Genomic DNA, 13,284 nt, shown 5'->3' with positions numbered 1-13,284 from the left:
ACTTCTATTGGCTGTGTCAGTCGATAAAAACAATAAAAACCAGTAATATTTGAGAAAAGTAAAAAAGTAATGTACCTGGCTGCGGCTCGAAATCACTTGTCTGGATGCGTGCATTTCGAAATAGCGAACTACACTAAGTTGCCTCCTGTAGTTGGACTTCAGTTGTTTTATCTTGCCTATTGAGTAGTTTGACTTAAAAAAATCAGAAAAAATCCAATTGAGTCCTGAAATGATCCTTTTGGTAAGCAGCAGCTGATCCTGATCAACCACCAATATAATGTTAGACGATCAAACAAACACCGAATACTGATTACCGAATACTGCGTTGCTATTGGATTTGACGAATTTTTGTTATAAAAAGCAGTCAAAATAGTGTTAGCTGATTTTTGGGCCCGCAATTTGAAACTAATAGTTTATAATTCTCTAAATGAGATGTTTAATTTGGCCTGGTCCAGAATCCGTCTTGGGTCTGTTCGGTCTGGCTCATGGTCTGAATAGGGTCTGTACGGTCTGTCCCAGGGCTTGGCTTTGGTCTGTTCGGTCTGGCCCATGATGGCCATGGTCTGTTCGGTCTGGCCCATACCTATTATAGGTCGATGACCCCATCATGCGTTTGCACCGCTATTTATTTCTGCTTCAAAATTTTGCAGCCCACAAATAATGTACACGTTTTGGCTGTTCAAAAGATTCATTATGTTTAATTTTTTGCCCCAATTAGACCGTTTCACTTGTCACTGTCACAAGTTCATAGTAAAGTGAAGTCAAGTGAAATCATTCCACGCAGTACATGGAAAGCTTCTATTTTAGTCTAGCAGAAATTGAGATACAAAGTTTTCGATAAAAAATATCGCAGCCTGGTACCTAAATGAAGCCAAAAGCCTTATGTTTTTCTGCATGTTTTTACTTGGTTATCGATCATATCCTCTTGATTGATTAATTCAATTCTTTATTTTTGTTCGGGATCAAAAAGTTCACATAACTTTGCAGGAGATGAGATAAGCATTATTCTATATTCTGCAAATAAATATGATTACCTTTTGGGCGATAACTCTGGCAGAATTGGATTCTCATCAGTGGGACTGTCAACCCCATCTCTGCCATCGTACATACGGTCTGTAAATAATTGATACGATCTACCCCACGTACTTCTTGATAATTGTATCTTTTACCGCATTTGATTGACTTTATATATTTTGATTGATGAGAACATGCAAAAGGTAGAATGACGAGACTTTATAATTTGAATGATAAGAAGCTCCGACGGGGATCGAAGTGTCCCACTGTCATTTTAAAAGAACCACAGTGAATGAGGTGATGAAAAGTTGACCACAGCTTATTGAACTTCGTCACAAAATTTACCTTTTTTTGTTAAAGTTGCATAAAATATAATAAATGCTATGAATAATTTTTACTACAAGTCATCGGAATGCGCCGCTATATGGGTATCGTTTTTTCACGCAAATTAGTACAAATTTTACTCATCACAATTAACTGATATCATACAAAGATTTGTTCTGATGCCGACCTGGTATCACTTTTTCCGTGCAATCGTTTTGTGATTGATGTGAAATACTTATTGTTTTACAGAAAGCAGCCCAATCGGCGCTAGGTGTCTTTTTAAATAAAAATGGGGGATGGGATATTAGGCGAAAGCCAGATTAGGCGGAGCAAATTTTTGTCGCAATTAGTCGAATCGAAAGTTTTCAACTAACTTTTACTGTGGAAATTATGCGGAAACCAATCCAATTAAAACAGAAGACAGTACTTCAAAATGTGCTTGACGCTACAGAGCACGCAGGTGTTCCTAACAGTGGTCTCAACATGATAATGACTCAGAAACAAAACAGAAATTTTTTTAAATATTTTAAATTTGCAACATGTCAGTTATTTAGATTTATCCCCCAGCTATTTTTCTTGAAGTTACCCGCTGCACATAGCTCTAAACTATTAAAAATCAAACACTTTTTTGACAAAAAAGAATTTATATTCTTTACTTTTCCCAGTAATTTTCAACAAAATCCTCATCTCATATATTACTGAATGGTGTAAAATGATGTAAAAAATGAAACGTAGTGCACTTCGTTATTTTTATTAATTCAATTTCACGGTTAGATTATTGTTAGGGTCTTGTCGAGAACTTAATGGCGTGAAAAGGATATCGAATTTAATTGGTTTTCGCCTTTTTTCTAACAAACTTGGTGTAAAATTTTTGCTAGTAAATACCAAAATAAGCTTCGCGTAATCGAGTTTTCGCCTATTATCCTAACCTCATAGTAAACATACCCAAAATTTTGGTTTTTTGTTATTTATTTGTTCTTTTCTTGTAAATCTGGTTATAAAACTATATGCGCGAATTTTTATTTCTTTCAAAAACTCTAAACGAAAGCAGAAAGCCAGTACAGCGGGCAGGATTAGTGTTATAAGTTCCCTCGAGTTATTAGCTTCAAAGAAATAATGCTTTCTGCGTACCAAACATGCTGTGAAAAATAGAACTTTTTGTCAGTTAAGACTGATGTGCTTGAGTGAAAACAGTTTTAATCAGAACGACGAAAGCTGTGCACAATAGACGGCAGACTATGGGTACCAACGTTGCCTCAAATAAGGTTTATTTTTGTCACGGACATTGGCATCATACTCAATTAAATGGCGCACATGGTAACCAGACACAGTTCTATAGCACATAAAAGACCTAGAGACCCTGTGTTGTGCACAAATGGCCATAGACCAAACAAAACCAAAAATGAGTACTCTAATCTTAACAAAACAGTTGAACCTGGACAACACCCTCGAGACTTTCCAAATGAAATTGACTTCAAAAAAAATTTTAAGAAAGAAGAAATTTTTACGTTTGCAAATTTTTGTGATAAGTTTTCACCCCAACAGCTGGAATTGGTTAGTCTTTTTTAAAAAAAATTGGTTGCTGTTGATCATTTTTATAAAGAGAATTAGCTCTAATTAGCAGAGAAGATTTCGCTACTGATTGGACTATCCGCATCTCTGAGCAGACTATCCAGACAACATTGTGTGATTTCGCCTCAACTATGCTTGTAATCTAAACTTATTTTATATAGACTTCATTTCAAGTTCAAGTCGGACTATCTGGACCACTGATCGTGCCCTTGTCATGCTATTCAAGTTTTGAGGCAATAATTGATCACGACATGCAAACAATAAATGCGAAAAATTGTCCATGACTAGACAAAAAACTGGCCATGACTCGACGAAATACTAGTCATGACTCGAATTAGCTTGCGTTAGCGCAAACTACCACGAAATAATTCGACGAAACGCGTTTATACCCTGCAAGACTGTAAAAGTTTTTGTTATAAGTCGAAAGCGCTACGATTCGAAACTGTGCGACTATGTTCTCACAGAGTGATTCAGATGGAAAATGGTCACGATCAGAGAATCGGACAGGAAGTTAACATGATGCGAAATTGTGAAATTATTGGCGAAATAGTGCAAAATTATTCAAAATTGTGCAATTTAAAACAAGCATGATCCGATCCGACGGAACAGATAGTGTAAGAACGCACAACTACAATTCGACAATCCAGACAATGCAAAATTGAGCAACTATTATCAGAAAATTGCCATGTATATTCCCTGTGATAACTGATGAAAAGTCACACAAACAAGGGAAACAGCTTTTCATTGTTTTAGCTTTGTTTAAATCTTCAGAAACTCAACAAATAACAACATAATTTAATTCCAAATTTCAAAATTTTAAGACTTTTTGTCGCCTTAATAGAAAAAATCTTGTTTTTATCACAGGCTAGATATTTGTTCAGTGTTGCTTGTGTTAACTTAATAATAATAATAAATTGTTCTCAAGTATGTATAAACAAACAACATTGTTCAATGAGGTTTACATATACATACTCAAAAGGTAATCAAAAGGCAAAAAAGACTAGTCGTGTGATGCCTTTGGGAAGCAGTTTGTTAGCAAATAAAGGTGGGAGTAGGGTGTTGATATTGGTTTGTTTTTAATGTTTAAATAGATTGAGTGACAGCAAGTACTCGTGAGGAAACAGTTGAGTTTTTGTAAAAGCATAAAAATAAAAAAAATAATGTTTTAGACAATTGCTCAAAAAAAATTAATATAAAAGTTCTATATCATTTCCTTGTATAAAATTTTCAAGAAAAGTATGGTGGTGTGTATTAATTCCAGATTTGTAGCAACTCTTTATAAAGTGAACATATTTTGATTCGAAATTAAGTATATAATTTAGCAATTTCCTTATTCGTATTCCAATTCTCTTTGGGATGATACTAGTAAATTGATTGCTAGGTTTTAGTTTCTTACTTGTTGTTCTTTTCTCATCTAGCCTCACAAGCTCTGAATCCCCAATAAACCTGTTAAAAACTTCATTTTTATGTCCCCGCCTAATTGTTTTGGTTAAAAATTTTAAAAGCTCAAAAATATGTAGCTCTTTCACCAGGAAGATTCCATATTTTTCCCGTTCGTTCGCTGTTGATTGACGACTTTGTTTCCTGAAAATAATTCGCGAAATTTGTTTAATTTTCACTTCGATAAACTTCAGGCTTGTCTTGCTTGCAGTTCCGTAAATAAGCACTCCATCTTGTATAACCGGTTGAACAAAAGACTTATATACTAAAACTAATTGTTTAATGCTCAATATAAACCTCAGTTTGTAGAACAATCCCGTAAATTTGGTCAATTTTGCAGCGACGCTATTTATGTGTTTTTTGAAATCCAATTTGTTGTCCAAAACGCCTAGATACTTTACTTCGTTGCTCTTTTTAAGGGTTGCATTGTTCAGTCTTAGAAAATTCATCATAGTTTTAAAACCTAAGTTTAGATTAATCGTTTTTTCAACATTGAGCTTAAGTTGAGTCAGTTTGTTATCGCTTAAGTAGAGGCCGATGTTGTCAATATCACTTTGAAAAAGAACTTCATTTGCACTTTTTTTTGGCTGCAGAGCAGTATCGTCGGCATAGAGCGTTATTGTAGAGCAGCTGCATTGTTGTCTGATGTCATTGACGTATATGATGAAAAGTAGTGGTTCTAAAACTGAACCTTGCGGCACGCCAAACGTAACAGTTCTTGGACTCGTTCTTGCAGCACCATATCTAATAATTTGTTTTCTGTCAGATAAGTAAGATTTCATAATTTCAAGCATTGGGCCTCTCAAACCTATGTTAGCAATTTTTTTAAGTAGTAAGTTTTGATCAACCGTGTCAAATGCCTTTTTCGAATCTAGAAACATACCTATCGAGCACTTTGGCTGGTTTTCTAAAGTGCCCCTAGCGTTTTCAACAAAATGCGCTAATGCATCAATTGTTCCTCTTTGTCGTCGGAAACCATATTGATTTGCATCCAGGAGATCAAAAACTTCTAAAAAATTAGATATTTTGTTGTACAGAAATGTTTCAAAGACTTTTGCTACAGTTGGAAGTAGAGAAATTGGTCTGAAGCTAGATGGTTCCTGGACATCACTATTTTTATGTACTGCTACTGTGATAGCTTCTTTCAGGCAAGGTGGAAAACTTCTTTCATCGATACATTTGTTGATTAATTTTGTTAGTATTGGCACAATTACCCATTCGAGTTTCTTCAAAAAAAGTTGTTCAGTTCAAAGCAATCTGTGCTATATTTGGTTCGCATTTTATTTATTATTTCCCGTACTTCCAGCGAAGTGGCCCTGGTTAGTCGCAATGATTGTACACTAATACTACTGCTTTTAGAAATATTCTCACTTTTAGACTCAAAATTTGATGCTAAGGTTTTACCAACTGTAGAGAAATAGTCTATGAATTTATCAGCTGTCTCTTTATTGAGCCTATCTTGCGATGCAACTTTGCCTTTTAATCTGCTAATGCAGTCAAAAAAAGATTTAGTTTTTCTGGCCATCTGCATTCATTAACCGCTGATAATACATTTCCTTTTTTCTTCTGATCAGTTTTTGCAGCTTGTAACGTAGTGCATTGAACTTTAGCTGATCGTCTTTGTCTTTCGTTCTCATAAAATTTTGGTATTGTCGTCGTTTCTTGGTAGCTAGATGTTTTATTTCGTTGTCAATCCACAATTTTTTATTTTTTGTACCTTTACAAATTTTTTTAGGAACAAATTTTTCAACACATTTATTCAAGAGAAACTGAAAATTTTTCATGGCTTCTTCAGAACTTAAATGATCAAGTGTTAGTTCAAACTTCTGTAATTCATGTTACATATAAAACTGAAGATTAATAATTACGTTTGAATCATTAAGTTTTGTCCACATTTTAATCATACGATCATCATCAATTTCTTTTTTTGAATGATTCAATTTGTGTCTCGAAAATCCAAAAAAGAGCGTATAATGATCTGTTAGCGTAGTTTGTGACACTTTCAGATCAATTTTTACGTTGGAATACACGCCATCAAAACAAGAATTACTAGTCTTTGTTTCTCTAGTGCAGTTCGCATTTTCTGCATAATGCAGGTCAAAAGACAGCAAGGCTTCTTGCAATGTTCTCAACTTTGAAGAAACGGTGTGATGATTTATATTGAAATCACCACACATAACTGACATACAGTCTTCCGGAATAACAACTATCTCAAAATGGTTTCCTAAGCTTGTGCTTAGTTTTTCGTTGGACGTGTTTGGTTTGACGTATATTGTAGTTAAAAAAACTTTTAAATTATTATAGCAAAATTTCAGTGTCAAAATTTGGCACTCATTGCTGGTGTACTTGCTTACTGTTTTGAACTTTATTTTATTTTTCAGAAAAATACCAACTCTTCCACCTCGATTTCGCTTTACACCCCTACTGACTGTGACGATTTTTTGATAACCATCTAGTTGCAAACAAGCAGTGTCATACTCTTCATTTATCCATGTTTCTGTTAAGCAGACGGCTAAGGGTAGACTATCTAAACTGTTTACTAGAACTTGAAGCTGATCTAAATTTTTGTATATAGATCTTATATTTTGAAGCATGAAGAGCTTTTGCATTTTGTTGTACTAAAATGATATTTACAAGTGGAAGAAAAGTGGGACGACCATTGTCTTCAATGGATTGTAGCAGCAAAGTTTAAAGTGTTAGCGGATATGACGTTAGAGTTAAAACAACTCTGGTTACCAGAGTAAGAAACTGTTTTTTCGAAAAAAAGCTAAATCGTATACATAATGTATTTTTTTGTTAAAATATTTAAAAATATATAGCCTAAAAGGAGAAAAAAACAAGAAAACGATGAGAAAAAAAATAAAAGTTTTACTGCTAAGATCATTTATTTGGAGAAAGTTTACAAGTTTAACAACTTCAAGCGCGTAATCGCATCAATCAGTTGATATACTTGATTTATCTTGGGTGATCCTGTTTTCACATTGAGAGAAATAAAAAGAAACGACATCTTCGAATTTAAATAGGCGCTTTATCGCAGCCATCAAATCCGATGTGCGAACAATTTCTTTTTTCATTGATTTTTGGTCGTAGTGACGCGTAATCGCAGTCAGTTACTATATTTCACATTTAAATATTTATACAATTATCTTTATATATTTATATGTGACGCGTAATCGCAGTCACATTTTGTGTTTTACAGTAAATCAGAATTAATGTAAATCAATTAAAAAAATAGAAGAAAAATCTAGAAATTTTGACGTATCTAATTGAATACTTTTCTTTTACGGGGCCTCAAAACAGGAACTGTTTCCCAAAAGTGCCAATAAGATTAGAATAACATTAGCACCAAACAAAAATGTTTTTTAATTTGTTCACTAAACGTCTTTGTTTTTTGTTCAGTCAGCACTTAAAGATTTTTTTGAAGTCAGGTGACTTCTCTCTGTCATCATCAACTTTGTCGTCATCATCAAGGCAGTATTTCCTTTTTTGGTTTTCTCGTTTGATCGGGTTTTTGACATTTTCAAGATCGCTAATTTGATTGATGTTGTGATAGCCAGTATCATTGTTGTTTCGCTTCACCAATACAGATACGGAACGATTTTTTGTCGAAGTAATGAAGCCCTGTCTATTTGCCTCAGCCCTAAGTTCAGCTTCAAACTTTGGTAGTCGTTCATTCAAGAAAATAGGTTTTTTTATTCAGGCTGTTTTTTGCAGTTTTCAACTTTCGTCTTGCCCCAAACACTCTGTCTTTCTCGTCGAAATAGACAAACTTGCAAATAACCGAGTCATATTGATCTCCATTAGCAGTTCCCGGTAAAATATGACATGCTTTTATTCTGTTCTCAGTGAGATTTATTTTCAGAAAATCGCTAAAAAATCTCAAGGTATTTTTCAGTACATTTTTGCTATCTCTTGGATCGAAAGGCGGATTGCAGATAATTAGGCAGTCTTTGCTCGTTTACCTTTCTTGTGCTCTGAGGCGCTCATTCATATCAAATTGCATTTTTTCAAGATTTTTTATTTTACTTTCCTGTTCTTTGTTTTTTGCGATCAAACCTGTGACCGAATTCTGCAATTGATCCACCTGCTTCTTCAGTTGACTTGATTCACCCTCCATTTCCATCCAGCTGTGAGTCGGGTCAAAAGTTAATTGTAACAAGGATAAATACAAACTTGTAAAGAATACGAGTAAAAAAAGAGAAAGAGAAACAAAAATCCGCAAATGAACTGTTAATTATTAGACAATGACCGTTCCCAGTTCTTACACACGAGCTGGGTACATAGTAGAAAACTAGTGTTTTAATATAGAAATGATTATGCAAACATGTTATTAGATTTAGATATGCTAGAGTTCTTACTTGAGCTATCATTCTCAGTTAGATCACAGAGAAGAAATAAAGAAGTTGTAATAATTTTTAACTCAGCTGGACTAAGAGACAGATTTAATCAGATGATAAATCGAATTATCGCGCTTTTGTGGACCTATGATTCGACATAGCGCGCTTATGATTCGAAAATCCCGCTAAAAGTATGGTTCAGACCGTGTAATCAACGTCTGTGAGAGTAACCCTCGGATAATGGTCGTATCATATTTCGATCAGCTCACCTCGTGTATCCAAACCGCTGGTTTACTGCCAGACTTTGTGACTGGATCACGTTTTACCCTGTGCGCAATTTATGTTGTTTTGATTAAAATTGGATCGGGTAGCATATATCAACCTGTGAAGGTATTTTAGCATTTTTATTGAGTAGAAAATTATCAAAACGTAGGTTAATTCTAATTGTCATTAAACTCTAGAATTCATCTTTGAAATGCTTCAGAATGTTTTAAGCCATCTGGGGTAAGTTTTCTGTTAAGGCGAACAGGCTCTTGTACACACCATTTGGAATTAGTGTTGTATTCAACTAGGATTTATAAACGATGTAACACTTTTAGGCTGCCTGAATTTTTCAGTGAACTGCACAAAAAACTTATTCTATCTTGATTTCCGGGCCGCGGATGTATCTGAACGCCTTGTGAAAGAATTTTTTTGAAAAGGCATATAATTGTTTCCAGGAGTAGTACCGCATCAGAAAAAATCCTAAGTCTCAATCACATGCTGGTTCAAAATGTTCTAGAGACAAATGCGCCGTGAACAGTCTGAATCAATTTTGATATTTATGTTCAAAACATTCTGATTCAGCGCTGAATTACTCTGAACGTTAAGTAAGCGCTTGCCTGTATCCCAGCCATGGTCATTCTCCGCGATCACGTTTTCATCATAATTCGTCTCCAGTTCGTTGTTCTCTATCAACTCCTCAAAATGGCCGCCCCCAGCTGTTGAGGAAATGAATGTTGCATTGGTGTGTCTTCTCATCTCCTTCTCCTTGCGATAGCTTTCTCGGATGGCTTTGTACTCACTGTAAGTTCGGAACTTTTCCTGATTGATGGGATGTTCTTGGTTGGCTTTGAAGATGAGGACTGTGGCGTGTATCAACAGACATATCTCCACCACCAGAAACACTGAAGTCGTATATTGCATCACTTGCAGCATGTAACAGTACGCTGAAATAAACGGCAACAACGATATTTCCTCATTGATGATGTCCCAGAAAATCTGGTCACATTCAGTCTCAATGAAATTAGCAGCAATACTTTATACTGTGCATTCAGGGTCGAGCCCCCCCCCCCCCCCTATAATAATGGAAAAAGCTGGAAAGAGGAATACGTGATGAAAGATTTGAGTTTTTGTTATAAACTTTTGGCAGAATGAAAGCAAATAGTTCCAATTCATAGAATGATTTCAAAAATGTCAGAGTAGCAAAAAACATTACGAGCCAGCGCCCATACCAAAGAGAGTTTAATTGCGCTATTTTGTTATTTCGTAAAGGCGTTGGCTCAGAATGACATCATTCATTTAGAGCATAAGCTTCAATTATTAATCATTTTTATTACATGTGGTAAACGTGTAGCCCGATTTCGCCAATTCACACTGTAACAGAAGTTGATGAGTATTTTATAGTAAATAAAATTTAGAGTATTTCACTTGCACTTTTTTTCACTTTCCCCACTTTTTCAGGGGCGTAGATTCCCTTCTACTTTTATTCATTGTTTAATGAGTTTAAAGAGATCAAAAAGTTTTGTCACGCACATATTAAAAAATTGCTAAATATAAATAAAGAATTATATAGTTTTATAATTTAACGAATTATATAATTTAGAGACAATTAAGGTTTTTGCTGTAACAAAAGCCGGAAGTTAAAAATATGGTATTTCAAAAACGATCGCAAATGCTAGAGCGCACAAATGTCTCGGCAATAGTTTGATCATAATCAGAAAAAAATTCTGGCAAGAGTCTGAGATTAGTTAGTATTGAGATCGAGTAAACTGATTTAAAAGCTAGGTGAACGTTATATAAGAATTTTGTAATCTATCGGAAGTAATACTTTTTCTTACAGACTAGCTCCCTTAACAAATTGGGGCGCACCATTCAGACGATTTCACCTATCGTTTTCCACAAAATGTATTCTAAAACATGTAATATTGGCTTAAAATGTGCAATATGGTTACAAACCAATTGTTTCGAAACTGCTTCGACACAATGGCCAGATTGGCAATTTAGTAAAATCTGGTGACCAAGTTTGTACCTCAGATTCACCAGTTTAAAACGGCGGTATTACACAGCTTACGATGTTCATTTTCTGCCCGGTACGTCCTAAAACCCGCAAAGTAAGAAGTTCATTTTCGATTAAATAGCTACTAATCCGACTTAAAAGACGCTTTCAAAACAATAAAGTGGATTGACAGTGCCAGAATGTTCGAAGCACATAAAAATTTACTTAAAATTTAAATTTAAATAAAAAACTGAAAAACTAAGCAAAGAAAAATTTATTTTGAAGTCCTCATGTCCGCCAAGAACCTCTTCTGATTTTTTTTTGAAAACTCTCTGCAATCTATTTTGATCGATTCAAAAATGTTTATTTGAAGTCTTTCGTCTTTCATTTGTTCTGTTGTTAATCTAATTTTTGCTGTACTTTTCGGATTTCAATTTGCGTGGGAATAAAAGGTTGTAGTCATAAGTCCTTAACGCAGTCGAGAACGTCGTCCAAAACTAATTCTTCAGATTGATTCTAACTGAATTAACAATTTTTTTATTGCTGCATAATTGCTCAGGTACGAACGTCTTTAATTTAGATTTAATTACTATCACTAGCATTTTGGGGTTGGATATTAAGCCTAATTGATTACAAAAAAAATTGATCAGAAACGGTTACAATTAGCTTTAAAGATGAATTGGCGCCGTTTTAGCAAAAATCAACTCCAAATAGGTAAAATTAATTTGCCAAAAACATAATTACATGCTTAATTGGGGCAAATTTTGTCACGTTTTGCCACGGTCTCAAACTCCCGTTTTCAACAAAACACGAAATGTGGAGGAATATGGTGACAAAATTTGTCACCGTATTTCAAATATTAAGCAATTTTGTGGAATTTTGTGTTAAACTAGCTCCTGTTCCGTTTGGTATGCGCGGTATTCTGTAATGTGTTAGTCGCTACAATCAAGACTGCGCATTGTATTATAATGTTTTCCAATCCACCAAAGAAATAAAAAAAACGTCAATTTTTAGCTATCTATCGGCTACGGGTCTCAGCGGACCGCTGTCCATGGTCATGCATCTAATCCGATGTGGGATATGCTCCGGAAATCGCAGGCCGGTTATTGCGGCGAAGCCGCGATGCGTGCAAAGCGCGTGCACTGGTCCGCTGGGGAAAACTTAAAATACCAGTATACCTATTTTGACCTTTTTTTCAAAATGAGGTCAAAATAGGTATACTAGTATACTAGTAATTCTTGCAAAATTCTCGGGTTGCAAAAATTCTAAAGAATGTACAAAGTTACTGAAAACCAGTTGAAACTGATTGTGAAATGTGAGCTTACTGGCTACTCTTTGCTCAATTTGACGAGAGCATTCGCTACTCGGTTGGTCGGAGAAACACTCGGAGAAATCAGTGCAGACACAACTTAGAAATCCGGAGGCCCCTTGGACGTCAGTGTGCTGCCCTGGATTGGAGAGAAAAGAGGAGGCATGACCCGCAAAACAGCAGGGTCTCTCTCGTATTAGCAGAGTGTGCAGTGTTCCAAATGGAATGAATCCATATCCCCATGTGGACAGGCCATTCACAATCGTCGACATTGTGTTCACTCCTGTTGCAAAACATCACTATCATTTCAAACTATGCAGTTTCAGATCTAAGCCAGGTTTTCGAATTGACTTTAGTGAGTCGCATAACCTTGCTTGAAACACGCAAGTTTTGTAATGTCAACACTTTCAAAATCTGGCACGTAAATAGGGAAATCTGGCATTCTAGAGCCTGGCAATGTGGAGATCTGGAATGTTGAAAACTTACATCCGCGTTTAATCTTCCAAAACATCGGAGAAATAGCACAATTTGAGAATGTAACCTTTCGAACTCCGTCAGAAAAATGTAAGAATGTAACTTTTCAGTTAGAATGTAACATTTGACTCAGAAAAATGAACTATTCAGGAGCGAGAGAACAAAATGGCTTTTGCAGTAGAATTTTACAGGACAGATCTGTTTAATAGATCAAGATGGCGACTTTGATTTGTAAGCCCTTATATACCCATTCCCAAAAACTGCCCCTATATACCCATTATTATTGAGAAAAATTAAGATAGGAATCTATTGATAGCGCTATGATGAATCGCGGTAGTCCTAAGTCTGACCAAATATTAATTGCATCTACATATTTCCTGCGAATCATTCGCAAATTTTACCATAAATAGTGTGAGTTTGCTTTCTTCTGTGTTCAATCAAAATCCTGCGGTGTCATAATCATACAGTATATGCAGAGAAAATTTTAGATCAAATAAACTCATTCTAATGAAAGCTATCTATATTCGTCAATTTGGACCGAATATTGACTTTAAGCA

At 35.2% G+C, this 13,284-nt stretch overlaps 1 protein-coding gene across 1 annotated transcript; it reads right to left on the bottom strand.

The window, feature by feature from the left end:
- Positions 1-1,034: 1,034 nt before the first annotated feature.
- Positions 1,035-12,536, bottom strand: LOC142355967 (uncharacterized; the record flags this gene model as incomplete). The annotated part of the gene is made up of 3 exons (XM_075407970.1): positions 1,035-1,113; positions 9,569-9,895; positions 12,270-12,536. Coding segments are annotated over 3 exons (673 nt in total), but the record flags the coding sequence as incomplete, so codon positions are not given.
- Between the last annotated feature and the right edge of the window lie 748 nt (positions 12,537-13,284).

This window comes from Convolutriloba macropyga, unplaced genomic scaffold (assembly GCF_964194025.1).
Source record: "Convolutriloba macropyga unplaced genomic scaffold, txConMacr16.3 SCAFFOLD_5446, whole genome shotgun sequence".
Taxonomy (NCBI): Eukaryota; Metazoa; Xenacoelomorpha; order Acoela; family Convolutidae; genus Convolutriloba; species Convolutriloba macropyga.
Note: the sequence above shows the minus strand (reverse complement) of the source record. Positions and strands in the feature narration are given on the sequence as shown.